The sequence below is a fragment of the Pelecanus crispus genome, chromosome 7, assembly GCF_030463565.1.
Source record: "Pelecanus crispus isolate bPelCri1 chromosome 7, bPelCri1.pri, whole genome shotgun sequence".
NCBI lineage: Eukaryota > Metazoa > Chordata > Aves > Pelecaniformes > Pelecanidae > Pelecanus > Pelecanus crispus.
The window spans coordinates 9758914-9776182 of record NC_134649.1 but is presented as its reverse complement, the minus strand read 5'-3'; the positions used below and the strand labels follow the sequence as shown (position 1 = coordinate 9776182).

At 45.3% G+C, this 17269-nt stretch overlaps 1 protein-coding gene across 1 annotated transcript; it reads right to left on the bottom strand.

Moving 5' to 3' along the window:
• Positions 1-3060: 3060 nt before the first annotated feature.
• On the bottom strand, positions 3061-11497 carry MINAR1 (membrane integral NOTCH2 associated receptor 1). Its single transcript, XM_075714419.1, has 3 exons — positions 9200-11497; positions 7432-7686; positions 3061-3258 (listed from the first exon to the last, which is right to left on the bottom strand). Exons 1-3 carry the CDS (start codon positions 11495-11497, stop codon positions 3061-3063), a joined length of 2751 nt encoding a protein of 916 aa, XP_075570534.1.
• Between the last annotated feature and the right edge of the window lie 5772 nt (positions 11498-17269).

Here is a 17269-nt window from a genome sequence, read left to right as displayed (position 1 = left end):
GCCAGGGATGCACATCCCAGCAGTGCCAAGGAGCTGCTGGAGGCAGCCGGGGAGCAGAGGAGATGGTGAGGCAGCAGCTCCCGGAGGTAATTGCAGAGCAGGAAGGCAGGGAGGTGGGCTCTGCTTTCCCTGCTCCCCACAGGCTCCCGGCACCGCGGAGATGCTCCCAGAGGTTGCAGGAGCCAAATCAAGCCGCGAAAGGGAGAGAGATCTGTGCCGAACCACGATCTCCACCTGCTCTGATGGAGACAGGTGCAACTGGCTGCTTGTGCAAAGTGAGGATGGGTGAAAACACCTCGATAAATTAGGAGCGGCACGGATGCTTGGGATGCTGAGTGCATGGGTTGGGCAGGCTCCATGTCACCCATGGCTCCATAACCTGACAAATCCTTCCCAGGATTTTGGGCATCTCTAATGCAAAGACTCATCCGGTGCCAGCTGAATGAGTCTTGCACAGACAAAAAAAATGCCTGCACAGACAGAACCAGGGTCCTTACGTCTCCTCCAATGCATCAGTGCAAGCACAGCCCCAGCCCGCCCCTGTAATCAATAACATCTCCTGCACCCTTCTCACACCTCCACTTAGATATTCAGATATTTTCTAAAAATCGGATTACTGAGATGCAATGGAGGAAGCACTGCTCATGTCAGGCTCGGGGGGTGGCAGGGCCAGACCACTTGTGGTAGCGGAGAGGGGCTTGGCAAAGGCGGGGGCTCTGCCCGGTGTCCATCCCACACCCATCCTGCCTCTCCAAGGGACTTGTCACCGCCGGCACGGGCAGGCGCGGGACTGACACTGTGTCACCACAGGGCCACGCTGGTCTTTCCGACAGCACCTCCTGCTTGCTATCACCGAGCCAAGGAGGGGAGTAAAAGGGCTTTCTGACATTACCTGGAACCAGGAATAGATTTCTTTTTACATATACTCTCAACCTAAATTGTGCATAAAGTAAACTGCAGAGCAATGCCCTCCGGAGCGTATCCACATGTCTAATATTAGACATCTTGTTGGCAGCTCCAAATCGTCCCCAGAGGTTTCTCTACCTGTCTATATTTACTACATATGGATCCTGAGCTCCTAAACTCAGGTGCTCTGAATCATACCATAACCGAAGGCAGCCTAAAATAGACACTGTGAATTGGCTCCCTCCCTGCTGTGACTGCATCCTGCAGCATCTGGGAGGAAAGAGAAATAATCTTGGTATTAGGAATGGGCCAAAGCTACAGAATTGGGGTCAGGATTCAGGGCAGGCAGGTGCAGATTTTGGTCTAGGGGCTTATCCTTGTTCTGTATGTGCTGATGGGACAGCCGACCCTGTGCTTACACTTGTTTTCCTGATAGATCAATGGTCCCAGGGATCACCTATCCCTAAATAAAATACAGCACACAAGCAGCACATAAACAGATCTCCAGCTGCAGGAAAGAACTGACACACATCTAAAGTCACAACAAAGCCTTCGCCTCCCCCACACCCTTTCCTCACTACTTTTTTTAAACCAGCCAGAAACAGTGAGTGTGGCAATCCCAGAGAGCCGGAGGAACGAGCATCTGATGCTTTCCTAGCTGCTGCGTCATCATGTAGGGAGGCTGCTTCTGAAGAAACCAAATTATCCTACATAAAGAGCATTCAGTAAAATAATCTCCTTTCCCTTAGAGGACCAGCAAGATGACAAAATAATGTGAATTATTTTTTTTTTTGCTTTTTTTTTTTCCCCATCTATATTTGACAGAAGAGTAATACTGTCTGGGTGTTTGTTTTCACTGACCATGGCAGGTAATTTCTGCCATAGCTTGAGAATTCCTTTGAACCTGCTATTTGCATTTGGGATAAAGCATCAAATGGTCATTTCCCATGGGATACAGACTGCTTGCTGTCCAGTAGAGTCAACCATCATTCTTAAGCACATTAGCAAGAGGGAAGCAAAAGATCTCCCTGTGCCGAATCCATTGCATTAACAGCAAGTTTCCACTAGTGCTGAAAAACTGTGCCCTTAATATAAGTGCTCAGTAACCGCCAGCCCTGCTGTTTGAGGAGCACTCTGAACTGTACAGAAGGCTTGCGTGAAAAGAACCTCCATTAGTACCCATTATGCTGTGATTTATGTTATGGGCTTAAAATAGCAAAATTAAACAGTCCTATTTAATCTACAGTCTAAAAAAAGGCACAAAGACTTTGTGAAAAAAATTATAACTGTTCAGATTACATTTCCAAGAACTTTAACAGAGCATTGCTTTGATTTGCCAGCTTTGCTTGCTGGCAGGAGTGAAACTGAGACAATTTCACTGTCTGCGGAGGTAAAGAATACCCTTTTGGCAAGGCAAGTTTGCCAGCTCTATGCAAGTGTTATTCATCAGAAGCAACTAAAACCTCTTGTGATTGCTTTAAAACATAATCTTTTTGGTCTGCAGCACATTGCACTTATCTAAGTACTCAGTGATGATAGAGTGGGTCTTAGGGCAAGACCAAATACAAAGAGCCCTTTTTAATCTGAACATAGGAATGAACTCTGTTCATGGCTACACAGTCTGCTTTCAATCAAATGATCATGGAATACATAAATACTATAAAATAAATACAATACATTCAGAGTTTTCTACATTGTAGAGAGCTTTAAGACTTTCCTAGCTCCCCGATGTAATGCATATAGAACATTCCCTTCTATACAGTGCTACCTCCATGTACCCATACCTCCATTAAATGCAACATAGCTCAGACAACCCTCCTCTTTTGCCTGGATTCTCATCAGTCTCTGATTCTGTAAAACATTATATTGTTTCTTTAGGAAAAAAAAAAATATTGCACTTTTAAAAATGCATAAAAATTGAACCGAGTTCCCATTAACTCCACCACACAGTCTGTTATTTAAAATAATACTTTTCAAAAAAAATGTTTCTCTTGTTGTTTTGTGTTTCGCCTACGTTTACAGCATTCTCCATCAGGATATCCTCAGAACATTCTTCCTTAGCAAATTCCTTACAGTTTTGCCATCAGATGTTTGAAACACAGCATGAGCTGTCTGAGATACACGCGGCTGGGAGTCACGGGTCTGTCCGCAGGTTCAGGATTTCATTGTACAAATGGGAACTACAATGACCAGAATAACCGTACAAGCTGCCGCTGCTATCAGGGCAGCTATCTTGCAAACCTTTGCTCTTCTGAACTCGGCTTCCTTGCGTTTTAATAAGGAATCATAGCCAGGAGTATATATGTCTTCCATCCAGTATTCTAAGTTGTTTGGGTTTAAAGATTCTTGAGTCTAAAAATTGAAAGGAAACAGTTGTTAATTGTCTGGGATCTGTCATTAAGAAAATAAATAAATAAAGCAGATGTGCCTGAAGGCCTCCCAACGGCATCTGGGTCTGTTGTCAGGATAAAGTGGGTTATTGCCGCTTCTCATATCCCTTCAACTCCTGGTCCCAGTTCCATAAGGCTGATGAAAGTGGCAACAAAATAGAGCAAAAAATAAACTCCTGCAACAGTATAATTCTGCTGCAAAATCCCTCACGTACCTCTGATTTGCCGGAAACTTCGTCATCGTGGATGGCATTTAAATAAAATCTCTTTAATCTGCTAGACAGCAAAGATGTCAGCAACTACCGGTCTGTTACTGCTTTTTAAATTATTAAAGCCCAGCTGATGGGAAAGGTTCTTAACATATACTCCTCACGCACTACATTTTATATAGCTAACCCTAATTTTGCTACCGTAACTTGCTTGCAGGGCACGATTGCCCAGCCCCATCCGGCACCCAGTCCCTCTGGATGGGCAATTTGCAGACCCCCTCCAGAACGGCAATGCCTGGGGACACCAGCCCTTCGTTTCAGCATGGGAATACATAGCTGCAGGCAGCAGATGCTGAACACCCCATGGAGGGGAGCTGCAGGTGGATTTCCATGAAATCATCCAGGACAGAGTGACCCTCAGCTTCGAGCTTTTCTTCCAGCTCCATCTTCTGGAAATCACCTGGGGGCATGATGCTGTCTCAGTTTTAGGGGCAAGAAAAGAAAGGGAACTGGACACCTGGCATATGATCTGGTATCACACATTACTCTGGACCATCTCCATAGGTGAGACCATTTAACCCCAATGGCACAATCTATACTTCCACAGGAAGCAATACTCTGCTCATTGCCAAAGTCTGAGTCTCTCTGGGTTGGAAGTGATTTTAAGAGTGTACTTAAGAAATGCAAGACTTTGGCCTCCCATTCCACACAGGTAACACAAAAAAAAAAAAAAAAAAAGTGAAAGAAATCTGAATTTGTCAGAAAATATCAGTGTCTTTTTTACCTTTTAGGGTTTTTTTAGGTTTTTTTTACCTTTTAGTTTTTTCTTCCTTAGAATTTGAGCTCTTTGAGCTTTGCATTTCCACCTTGCTTGGTTTTTTCCCTTCATCCTTTCTGTTAGGAAAAATGGGGGGAAATGGGGGAAACCCAAACACTAGGCATTATATTGCACTTACCAGCAGAAAGGAATAAAGCAGAAAGAACATTTTGAAAAATGACAGCTTTTCCTCAAAGCTGTCTCCTGTGTCTGGCGCTCCAAAAGGCCATTTCTTTAAAAAAAAAAATGAAAAAGATTCCACATAAAAATGTTCCAGTGAGAATACCCTAACAGACACCATTACTGTGCTTGTAACGGACCTGATCCAAAGCTCGTTGGACTCCGCACAAAGAAACTCCAGCTGACTTGAGAGGGATTTGGGTAAGCCTTTAATTGGCTAATTCAGATTTTGTGACCATGAGCTACTGGCTGAAACCTTGCTTTGCCTGAAAGCAGCATTTGCTTTATGTACAGAACTACTACAAGAAGTGATTTTATAGCTACCCCAGAAATAAACAATTAAAATTGAGCAACAGTTTTATGATCATTTAATGGAGATCTCTATGATAGCGCTAGGATGCTGAAACAGAGGCCATCAGGCGAGTCTGAGATTGTACCATTCGGGCTCTGAATGACCCATTCCAGCCTTGTGAAAAAAATCAGCAACCTCATCTCCAAAGGCATCAGAAAATTGCCTGATAATGTTTTGTCCCAGTGGATCTTCATACACAGAGCAAAGCAATGAGACTTCACACAGACCCCACACCTGGGACAAACTGTGGCCTGACTAGTTTTGCAATTTCTTTTTTAAAGGAAAAACCAGCAGACTTGTCAAGTGCCAGGAGAAATTTTAAATAAACAAAGGTAGAAAACCCCTGAAGATAGCCATGTTATGCTTCAAGGAAATTACAGTTTTGGACCTCTCTGCCTTGGTATTGACCTTTTAACTACTTAGAAGGAAGATGCATTATTAAAAAGGCCCATTACCGTTAATCAGCTTCCTTTCCCATTTCATTGCCAGACGTAGGAATGTTCATTAAAGCATAATGTATTTACTTTCAGTTCTAATAAACTTAATCACTGGGAAAAAAAAACCCACTCATCAGTCTGTGTCTATTTTTTAAGTTTGTCAGTAAGCTCTATTATAAAGTCTAGACACGGGCTTTGCGGAGTAGATGCAATTCTGACAGTCCTTTTGGAGGAAGAGAATCAAACCAGTAAAGTTTTATCACCTTTATCCTAAAGATAAATGATGGCAATAAGCCGATTTCTCTGGTTTGCTCACAGTCATGCAGAGCTGCTTACAGGGAACAAAACGGCCCTACGAGGAGCAGATGGAGAACACTTCTCCCAGGGGAGCTTTGCTTCCAAATATCACCTCTCTTGTTGCCTCTGTGCAGCAGGTAAGGGACGCTTTGGACTGCCTGTTGCAGAGGAAATTCTTTCAGCCTATCCCTACTCTAGCATACAATCTGCAATGCCAGGGTTAGGAATTCAGTAAACGCTCTATGCTTTTTAAGTCCCAAAAAGCAGCAGGCAGCTGAGGCAAGCTGCACCCTGGTCCCTGTGCTACCTGGGTTCTCTCCAACTGCACTTTACCCACAGCAAGCAGCAGTGGCTGGTGAGGACAGGGAAGTTTGCACAAGCCAAGCCAGGAGGTGAATTTGTGGTGCGCAAATTCCTGCACAAACACTCGTGGGAGTTGCACTACAGCACTGTGTGGGTGATAGTTTTAATTCCAAACCAGCTAACGCGGGGTCCTGAGGTATGGCAGTTCCCCTTGGGCTATCCAAGTCTTTCTCACAGTATCCTGATGCTCTCCTAGGGCTTAGTCTGATGGGTTTGGAGCTGTGCTAGGTACCTCAGCACTGAACCGCCGAGAGCTGATGTGGAGCCACAAGTCTCGGGCTCTTGCATGCCACCTTCCCTGGCAGACAAGCTTTGGAGACCAGCAGACTCCCTGCTTGAGTATGGTTGCACTACACAGCCTGTTGGTCACAGAGCCGCGTTAGTGTGGCGCTGATAAGCCCCGAGCTGTAGGTCAGTGTACCCCAACTGCTGCCAAGCCTGTAGCTAGCTGAGGCAGCTTGCTCTGCTCTGGGGCATGCACGCACATGCAAGGAGCCTGAAATGCCTGAGGTCAGCACCATTCCCCCCGCTGGCTCTGCATGCTGCTGTATAAATGCATATAAATGATACACAGTGATCTGCGCATCAGTATGGATTTCATTATGTAATGCATGACCAAATATGGCAACATTTGTTTGGTCTTTACACATTTTGGATGCCATTCTTCATGCTTCCTCTTTAAACATATGCTCAGATATCTTCCTTCCTAGAAGATATCTTGTGTTTATTGTGCTAGACAGGGTACCCAACGTGGGCACTCAGTCCTGGGTCTGGGCAGCCTGTTATATATCAGGATTGTGATTTCAAATACACCACAGTTTGGGAAAATTTAAATCCAAAATTTGTATTTGTCTCCCAGTAACTTGCTCTGCTCTGCTTGTTGCAGAAGAGCCTGCACACTTTCAAGCTGAACTAAAATGCAAACAAGACAGACCATCAGCTGATCTGCTCTTGACATGACTCTGGTTTCCAACAGCCATTTCAAAGCTGCACTGGTGATGTGTTTCAAAAACAGTCATGGTATTGAGCATCTTCTACAAATATTCTATGTCTCATGTTCCTAACAAAATGGAAAAAGCCCTAACACTTAAATTCTCTGCGAACAATTCAGACAGAACAAGAATAGAAGAAAAAGCAGCAATGCCAACTTCTGCACCACTCTGCCTTGCTGCAGTTAGGGACCAGTTCATCTCTGCACCCCTTTACCCCTAAACTCTTCTTTAGAGCTACTAACACCATGATGGCTTAGCAGACATCTCTCCATTGCAGAATAAGCTGGGAGCACCAACCTGTCAAGGATCACCATTCAGCAAACTTCCACATTTTCCTTTGTCCCTGGCCAGGATGGATAGCGATCAGCAAGATTAGAGGCTCAGCACTGCATAGCTCCTTCCTGAGCTATCCAAATCCCTTCTTAAATGCATATTCTGGCAACATCCCTTCGCAATCAAGCCATTCAAATTAAACAAATGGGACTCACTTGTAGATCCAATGCTGCAATCTTTCCTTTATCCCCCGAATTCCTCGTGTATTCCTCTATGGTCCATGACGGCTGGGCGCGTTTCACTTCAGCCAGCTCTGTCAATCTCATGTCTGTGTAGAGCGGGTTGCTTTTCATGTGTGACTTGAGTGATGCAGGGTAGGGATGAGGACTAAAGACTTGTTCAATCAAGAAAGCATCTTTTGGTTGTTTAGAGAGTCTATGTGGCTGTGGGATTTCGTATTGCCTGTCTGCCTGCAATAGGGTTCAAAAGAATTTGAGAGAAGAAACAGGACTATGAGGGGGTTAAACACAAAGGACAGAGATATCCTTTTCAGACTCACCATATGATATTGCTTAAGCCATGGTAAGAAAAGTACCAGCTAGAACAAAGGTTTTGGATGGCCTTAATCCTTTTGCCCACCCTCTTCTCACAGCCAGACCAAAGAGGTATTTTACAGACACAACTTCTTGTTCACCATAACATGAACACAAAGCTGATTCAACAGAGGAAATTTAGGTTTTGTACTGTTTCCAGGTTGTAAAACTATTCTGAAAATGGCCCTGACATCCAAAAAAGCCTAGACGATCTGGAAAAGCTAAAAGCCCCACGAAGGCTTCCAGATTTCTGTTTCTAGATCAAATCTTAACACAAAGAAGTTGCATGGGAAGCCCCCAGGGAGCACCCCCTTGACACTGCACCATGCATAGTACCAATCCAGTGTCAGCCACAGCCTACTGCAGGAGTGAGGAAGGGACTTTCAAAGCCAGCATTTCATCCTGGGCAGATCAATGTACAGAAAAGCCAAGGTTTGGGCTTACTAAGGTTAACCTTCTTCCCCTTCTGCAACCTGCTAATAACCCATAGTTGATGGTTTCTTGTTCATCCAACTGCACTTATTTCCATCAAACTTCTTCCTCTCCTTTCTCAACCATTCTCTGCCCTCATTCCTCCCTGTAAGGAGGCACAGCATGTGTATCATGTGGTCCTGATTGACAAAATGGCTGAAGGACCCCCAACCCTCTCCACTGTCCATGAAACAGAAACACCCACACCACGCACAGTTTCAACTAAGCAGCAACCAAAGTCCGGTGCAAGGATGGCCACCATAGCTGTGCCATCTGTGGAGATGGCAGCGGGCAGCTGTTGGGAGGGATGGGCAGAGTTTTTCTGAGTGACCGAAACAAGACCACAGCTATGCTGCATTTCCTCGATGGGAGGTTTAAGACTCATATAAATGGCCGTGAAACCCAGATATAGAGAACATAACTACAGTTTGCGTCTCACGGTACATGTACAAGAATTCTTTTCTTGAGGGATTTGAATCCATGAATCTATTTTGTTGCCTTTTAAATATGCACATACTTCTCTGATAAAAGCCATCAGAGTGCAATTTCAAAATATCCCTTCTAAAACAACCACTAGAGAATTTCAATTTTCCTCACACCCTTTTCACCATGTTAATTACCCGGCTGACTTATATCACCACTGATGATGAACAGCAGCAGCATCTTCTGAAGATCTCACCCACATGACCCGCCCCCCTTTTCAAAAAAACAAAGTGCTTCTAAGGAACAACTTGACCATACTGCAGCTGCCAAGCAAGAACATATAGGTACAAAATCACTCAACTATGGTAACAATAAAGACAGGCATAAAATGGCAGGGCAAAGTATTGTCATACCCTGACGCTTGTGATGACTATGGAAGACATTCATAACTAGATTATTTTTAAGTGCTTATTATGCGAGTTAAAGTTGAAATTACCTCTTTAGACTTCCTGTGCCAGTCCTTATTTTCTCCTCCATCTCTCTCTTTCATCTCCTCTTCCGTAATGCCAACCTGGTTGGTGTAAGTAATAGCTCTCCAGTCTCGGGGAGAGTTTGAAATACTTGCTATTTTGGATTCAGTTGCACTATTTTCCTCTGTTAATGATCTTGATGACCTCCTCGTAAACAAACTTTTTTTTAAGGCTTTTACTCGAAGACTCTCGCTATTACTTCCACTGGCATCTGAACAGCACCATTCTGGATTATTCTCTAGTTTGCCTCCATGAGGAGTATTGTGGCACTGAAATATCTGCGGGGAGTTACTCTCATCTGATGCAGCCTCGCTTGTCAAAGAATTGAGATCTATCTGTACGCTGACCTTCTCTGGCTGCTGAATTTTTTGATCCAACTTGCTCAATTTTCCCAGGACTTGAGAGATTTCTTCTCGGACACCTGAGAGAGATTCCAGTTTCTTCTCTATTTCGCCAATCCTCAAAACTAATTTGCAGACACTCGTTTTCAGTTCATCATCTGTGTTACTGGTATCTGTCCGGACCACTTTATCCAATTTGTTACAGGCACTCCCATTGGAGATTTTAGTCAAATTGTGCTCAGGTGAGCTTTCACAGTCTGATTTATGCACCTGAGACAAGGAACCGGTGCTGTTGTAGCATGAAGACTGCATCACTCCCGTCGACCCACTGATACTCATGTCATCCAAAAACCGGAAAATATCACTGATGTCATCGCTCACAATTTCAGAGTCATCATCCGACTGCTTAAGAGAGTGCCGCTCTCCGTACTTGGCTTGGCCAGCCACACACAAATCCTTGCATTTCTTGTGGTCCAGAACTTGCTGCTCTGTTTGTGTCCCAACACTCGTGGTCCTATCAATGCTTAAGATCTGAACAGAAGTACAATTAATGCTTTTATCCTTAAACTTTTTGACTGGCTCATGTTTCTCCACATCTAGAATGGAAGGCATTTCCTTCGGTTTATGCCCATTTGGCTTCACAGCATAGTTTGCCTGCATAATTGGTTGTTGATCCTTCGCATTTAGGTAGGACTGATGCCTGTCAGCTGAAGGAAAGTTTGGAGATGGGTTGTTTGAACTCTGGTATCGCAGCTTCTCTTCAGACTGCTTCCTATTAAAAAATGATCGTTCAAAGTCAGGTACCTCCTCAGTATTTAAACTCCAGCTTTTAGCTGGCCAGGCAGTTTGCTTGGTTGGCTTTCCAGTCCACTTTTTGGTGTCCTGGGGCCCGAGAATAGTAGTTGGGCCAAAATACGTTGAAGCTTGAAGATCATCTAGACTTTCATGCTTCACTCGTCTTTTGTCTGGTATAGGAGAATAAACTGGATTCAAGTACTGGCTGCTGTATGGCATTTCAAAGCTGTGGTTGAAGAAAGCCTGCTTAGAGCTTTCTTTCCTGTTCTGAGGCTCTCTGTGTCCATCTTCTGGCTTTTTGTTGGATGGTATTAAGTTGGGAGATATTGTAATCAGATTATGAAAATCTTCTTTGAATATATTTCTTTTCTGGACACACGACTGCATCACAAATGGCTCATCGTTTGAAATGAAAGTTTCTTTTATGCTTGCACTTATAGGCAAGGAGTCCTGGTCTGAAATAGATTCATTTTCAATATTCATGGGAAAGTACGTACTCTGCATCTCGCATGGTGGAGATGTGGCGATGGAGTAGGATGCCAGCGCCTGCAGCCTGTCCAGAGAGGCAGCCCGGCCCTTCATCTCCTTATTAACGCCGAGTAAAAAGTTGGGTTCCGATGAGGGAACAAACTGTTGACAGTCTTTGCAGTCCATCTTTCTGCATTTTGAAGACCTTCTGACTGGAAAGCCCCGGTTAAACTCCTGGTCATTCAGCTCGCAGTTGGGCACACAGTCTGCCATATTGCAGATTTCTGTGTCAGATCTACAGGACTCAAAGGACTCTTTCTTCTTCACTTTCTGCCTTGCAACTGGAAGTTTCTCCTTGGCCACTCCCCCGTTCATTTGTATGAGGTTGAATATTGTTACTATATCTGCTGCAACCATGATTTTCTTTGATTGCTGATTGTTTACAGTGCATCTCATTTTGTCTTTGAACAAAGTTGCTGGGAAATTAGGATCCAGGCAAGCAGTGTAAAACAGTACGCTTCTGAGCTTGGCCAACTGGGATAAATCAAACCTGGCACACAGAGACTTGCAGAGGTCCTGGTAAGAAACGGTATTCTGCTTTGTGTCCAGCTCCTCCAAGATCTTCACCAGGAAGAGCGAGGATTCCTGGTTGGACTCCATGGCTTAGGCGTATTTTGTTGTTTAGCCTGGAAACTGAGTTCCACTTCTATAGCAACACACAACAGCAAACAAAAAAAGATTGTAAGTCACCCACAGATAATATTCAGGACCTTGTAATTCAGCCACAGATGGGACCTGACTCCCTAGCCATGCAGTCGAGGGCTTGCTTGTATAACCCATCCTCATGTTTCTGAACTCCAGGCTGTAATCCTAGCATCAATGAAATCAATACTTAAATGGAATCAGGATTTCATCCAGGGAGGCTCATTTATGTCAGTGTCTACTAAAGCGGGCAAGTGAATAAACAGCAGAAGCTCTGAAGGGGCTGAACTAATGGCAGGTACACTTTCACAGCCTGCTTGCTACGGGGCTTTCATAGAATTTCTTACCAACTTGTGCGAGGTTGAAAGTACAGACACGGCAAATTGTTTGGCAATAATTCTAGCCCTAGCCTAACCAGAGATGATCTAATACACCATGACAACGCCAGCTGTTTTCATATCTGACTGCAAATGGCTCTCAGGAAGATTTTCTGAGAATAAACTTCCGACGTGTTTTTACAAGTTAGCTGAGCACATAATTACCATGTTGTTTAGTTTAAAATATTATTTTCTCCTCTACTCTGAATTATCTCCTCTGGATACCATGACACTTTTTCCAGAAATACCTTTTCCTAAGTTTATGATTCAGGAATGGAAAAGCTGCCTGGTCCTATGCAAAAAATCTGTGTGAGCCCCATTTCAGCTATCAAGTGCAAAATTTAGAAAAGAGCAGAAAGAGTTAAACGAAAAAAAAAAAAAAGCCACTGAATCTTGAAACCAATCCAGCAGATGCTAGAGGGCTGGCTGCCAATCAGGGTGGATTTGAAGACTGAGAAATATCAAGGACAGAGAACATCCTCTTCAGCGATGTGCTCCCAGAGAAGCCCAGGGAGTGCAGCTCCATTCACCAGCGTGAAACGATAGGGCAGAGGTGGAGAGCAAAGGCTGCACATTCATGTGGATAACAAGAATAGCTCGAACAAGCACAGCTAACGCTAGCAAACATCTTGGGAAGGATATAAACCCCTGTGCTTTCAGAGTTGAAACCAACCTCTAGCTATTATGGATTAGGAAAGGATGTTGATGGGGAGCAGATTATTTCTCATCTGCCTACTGTGAATATCCTTGTCGGTGTCTCTGCTGTTGGCTAATAGGAGAGGCAGAGCACACAATGATGCAGTCTGCCAATTCCTATGTTCGGTCACTTTGTCTTTGTTATTCTTACTGATAGGAATGACAAAAATATTTTCCCTTCCCCGAAAAGTCATGGTAACTTCCCCCATTCACTCCCACCCTTAGATGACCGTTGCTCCTAGTCTCTCCATCTGCATCAAGTGCAGAATATCCACTCAAATGGGAAAGCACAAGTCAGGCTTGCAAGGTTTCTTACGACTTATTTAAAAAGTAATCTCCCAGCCAAAAACCTCAGGACTCCTGAGTACCACTCCAGGAATACAGGCTCCTGTAGCTCCTTGTAGCCTTTCATCTTGGCCTGACATTACACACTGGTGATTGCTATCAAGGTCAGAAGCCAGCATACATCAGCTTCCGTAGCAAACGCCACAGTAGCATCTTCCAGAGGGAAAAAAGAAAACCATCAGGTTGCCCATAAGAATATAAAACAAGTCTCCATATGGACTTGGCTGTTTATTTAAGTGGCATCTTTCTACTGCACATCATTAGAGGTTGAGCAGCAGCAACATGAATGTATTTCTGTGATTGTAAACACTACTCTCGGAAAACAGTGGCTACAGGGATTTTCCAACACCTCCGCTGCATGCATGTTTGCTTTTAAAGCTCCTGTATTATGCATAGCAGCACAACTCTTCTGCTAACTGACAAAAAGAGCAAAACTGTTATATTGCTCAGTGCTCGGCTCCAGAAAGTAGTGCTAAAAGCTAGAGGATGATGCTTGTATCCCCTTTCTCCTTATCAGCAGTGTGTGCTTGGAGGCACAGCCTTTTTAACAGCCTGCTTTTATATTTCTCTGACATGTCACCATTAGACAATGAAGCTCCCAAACTAGGTCCAAACCGTTCTACCTGCCACAGAAGCCACCAAACACTCCCAGAGTAAACTTCACATGTGGTGCCTGGAGAATTTCCCAGCTGCCAGGGGACTGGCATCACAAGTCAATTTTCTGCATGTCCTAAATCTGCTGTTTGGGGCAAGAGTGGAAATCTGTCTTTTTGTCACCTCCGGGCTGAATACCAGCAAAAGCAACTATCTCCTCCCATTTGTAACTTCACAGCTTCTTGCAAACTCACCTGGATATGCGTTTTCACAGCCTAATATACACTCTATGCTGTCTGCACTGGCCTGCCAGTGCCCTGCTTTCTCCCCACTCACACTCCTGCTAAAATACACAAGTAGCCAGTTTGCAATAATATATTTCTTGAAACTGTCAACCCATTTTGTTCCCTACCTATGTGTCTTTACTCTCTCATCCCAGTGAGGATATCCTAGGTACAGTTTCTTGAATTTTTTTTATTTGTATCAAGCCATTCTTAGCATACCCCTCCCATCAGAGGTTTTAAATTCAATTCAGGTTTCTAAACCCTATGAATCTAGTAAAACTTAGGTGCAGCCTGATTTTCAAAGGTGCTGAGTGCTGACAAGTTCAGTGGAAGCCCCCAAAATCTCACAATGCTTTTATTTAGCACTGACAGGGAGCCATGGTTTGAGGACTCCAATCCATACCCAAGCAGTCAGGCAGCAGCACTGAAGCATGGATCCCAAGCAGAGGAGCTCTGCTAGACCTGGCTTAGCTCAGTCTGGGGTCTGGTGCTCCCAGACCCAAGCCTGGGAGGTGGCGACCAGCTGTAAAGCAGCGAGGGGACAGGGAGGTGACAGAGGCTGTAAGACGAGGGTGACCAGGAGACAGCTGAGCCAGCTGAGGTGAGAATTCGGCCACTTCACTCAACTGACGCTCAGCTATGGGAGGTGGAAATTGAAAATGCAGGGTGAAAAATCAGATGTAGGCCTTGAGGAAAAGCAAGCTAGCTAGGAGTTGGAATAATTTCCTCTTCACCCCTTGGCTGTTCACAAACAGCTTTCTGGTGTGAACGCACTTAGGTGCAAAAGGTACCTTTGAGCTTCAGCATGGGCATGGAAATGGGTGTTCCCTTGGAGCAGAGCATCAGGAACACTGCTAGTGGAGCAGGCAACAGATCCAGGCTGTGAAGAACAGAATGTATTACTCCATAAGGATAATATAAAAGGGCCTTGAAATCTTGTTTCCTGGGTCAGGGATGTAAAAACCCAGTGCCAAGGTTTTTAGTGGTACATTAAGCTCTCCATCTCTTGTCAAGCCTCCTAACAGCCTGCGACAGAGACAGGTGCCTCTTGGCAAGTCACCCCGGGAGCTGCCACATCCCAGGTGCCAAGCACTTGGCCACGCACCGTCTCAGCTGTTATGTCCACATTCATTCATTAGCTCTCAAAGCAGGACCGGAATAGACCTGGACACGGCACATAAATGCAAAGCGCCGAAATAAGCACAAGGAAGCCCTTTTAGAGAGGGTACAGGGTCATGAATCCGTCAAAAGCAGCGAAGTGAATGAAAGCACCACAGCAAGTGCAGCAGCATGGGGCCTCCTCGGATGGCCTCAATTCCACCAACATCCTCGTGCCTTACCTTTGCTACCAGCAGCCACATGCACCCTCCAAACCACCCCCAAACTGACTTTGGTCTCCAGAGACATGGAGCTAACCAGACACAGGGACAGGATCTAACTTATTTGTCTTAGCAAGACAGTCTCTGACCAAAGGAGCCACTTAACATTTCATCTTTAATGATTTTGTTATGTTAACACTGGGAGGGTCGCTCTGACTCGGCTTCCTAAGATTTGACATTCACTGTTCTAATAGCACAATTATATCTCAGCATGGACTTGTACAGCATCATATTGCACGGCTAGTCGATGGGGTCTGACTCTCCTTGCACGCAGATGAGCTCCAGGCTTACCACAAATCAATGCCTTCTTGCCCTGCACCAAGAGCAATGAAGTGAGCTCTCATCTTACCATTAACCTGCTATCTCAGCCTCTGGAGGAGAAGACAAGTAGTACGATTGCAACCTCCATCCCTAGTGGTGCTTTCTGCTGCACAAAGGGAATATACTGTTCTATTTTCTGGTGTCTTTAAGAATCAGTCTTCCGTAAGACCTCCCCGCTGGTCCTCCAGACCAGAGGAACCTGCATACTCTTTCATGCGGTCTGCTTCCCCGCAGAAAAGCCAGAACACACTTTCCCTCCTCACCACCTCACAAATCAGTGTTGGGTGGGGGATTCCCCTCACCTCCTGACTACCCCATAAATTCATGACCCACAGGAATTAATGAAATAAGTACTGCTCTCAGCCACTTTCCCCCATGGCACCTTCAGCCCAAACCCTGCCCCACTGCATGCGCTAAGGGCAGCACACATCAGGGCAGATAAACCCCAGCGTAAGAGTCAAGAGAAAGTCCCACCACTAGACTTCCCTGAGCAGCTACGGGGTGGCAAGATGCCTTGCATGAGTCTGAATCGTGGCCACTGGCAGACAGACTACTTTATCTTCCTCTGTTATTTCCTCCTTCATTTCCTTCCCTGTTCTTTGTGCCTCTGACATTTGCTCTCCCCATTTCCCAATATCCACAGCAGGTGCAGCTAATACACAGATGCAGTTGCTGGAGTCATCATTTCCCTCTCCTTTTGATTTGCCTGCCAAGAGGGAAACAGCATCCTTGTTTTTCTTCCCCCCATGGTGACTAACCACGGCCACCCTATAATACCATTACAGCGACGACAGACAGAGCGAGTGATCCTCGCATAAATTCCCCCAGAAAGAGCCAGCTACTTCAGTGCAGAACATTAATATAGAGCCTGTAATATGCTGTTTTACTATTAACTTGAGCTCATAAATCTTTCAGCCTGTCTTCCCAGCGCCAGATACTATAAAACAAGGCAGGCAACGCACACCTCGCATGAAACGTGTAACGCATCGAGATGGAATTCAGTTTTTGTTTTTCTCCCATACTCACAAATCCACTTCCCTGTCAAAACATTAAGAAATTTTTGATGAATGAATGGGCATCTCAAGCCCCGTCTGGCTCTTACCATGCACACACACAGGAGCCGGCTCTCTGGGGAATAATCCTGGTTTCTGCACACCTTATTCCTCCTCCTCCCCCTGCCTTCTGCTGCTCATTAAAAAGAAAACTAAAAAGCGCACTTTGGAGCCCTGCCCGCGCAATGGCAATCGCTTCTCTCCACCTTTCATTGAAGAGAAAAGTCCTCCCGAACAGCCCAACGCAGGCAGTCTCCTCCAGTCTGTTCCCTCAGCCACGCAGGAGCAGGGTGGGCTCCGGTCCCCGGGGCAGGTAGGTGGGTGCTGGCTCCCTGCCTCTCTGGTGTGATTTTTATTCACTCCTCTAGAGCCGAAGGGGATGAACGCCTGCAGCCTGGGAGCTCACAGGGCTTGTACACCCACTCTCGCCAGCAGCTCACTGCTGTTCTGCACAGGAACGACACACGCTTTGCACCCTCCCGGGCATCCCACCGCTAACCTCATCCGCGGTTCACCGGCAGGTTCCGTGGGGACTAGCGCTGGAAGAAGTTACTATTTTCTGACTCTTATCTTGTGTGAACAAGCCTTGGAAAACCATGCTTTACAAACCCAGCTCCTCAACAGAGGCAGGCTCTGCTGTAAAAGGACTCTGCACAACACTTCAGCCCCCCGCCAACCCGAA

Bases quoted from the DNA above. Each gene is read 5' to 3' on its own strand.
- MINAR1 (XM_075714419.1), bottom strand. From the start codon at position 11,497: ATGGAGTCCAACCAGGAATCCTCGCTCTTCCTGGTGAAGATCTTGGAG. The intron at 7,687-9,199 runs GTAATTTCAACT...ACCCTATTGCAG, and splicing joins GGCACAGGAAGTCTAAAGAG to GCAGACAGGCAATACGAAAT. The intron at 3,259-7,431 runs GTGAGTCCCATT...TTCAATTTTTAG, and splicing joins TTGCAGCATTGGATCTACAA to ACTCAAGAATCTTTAAACCC.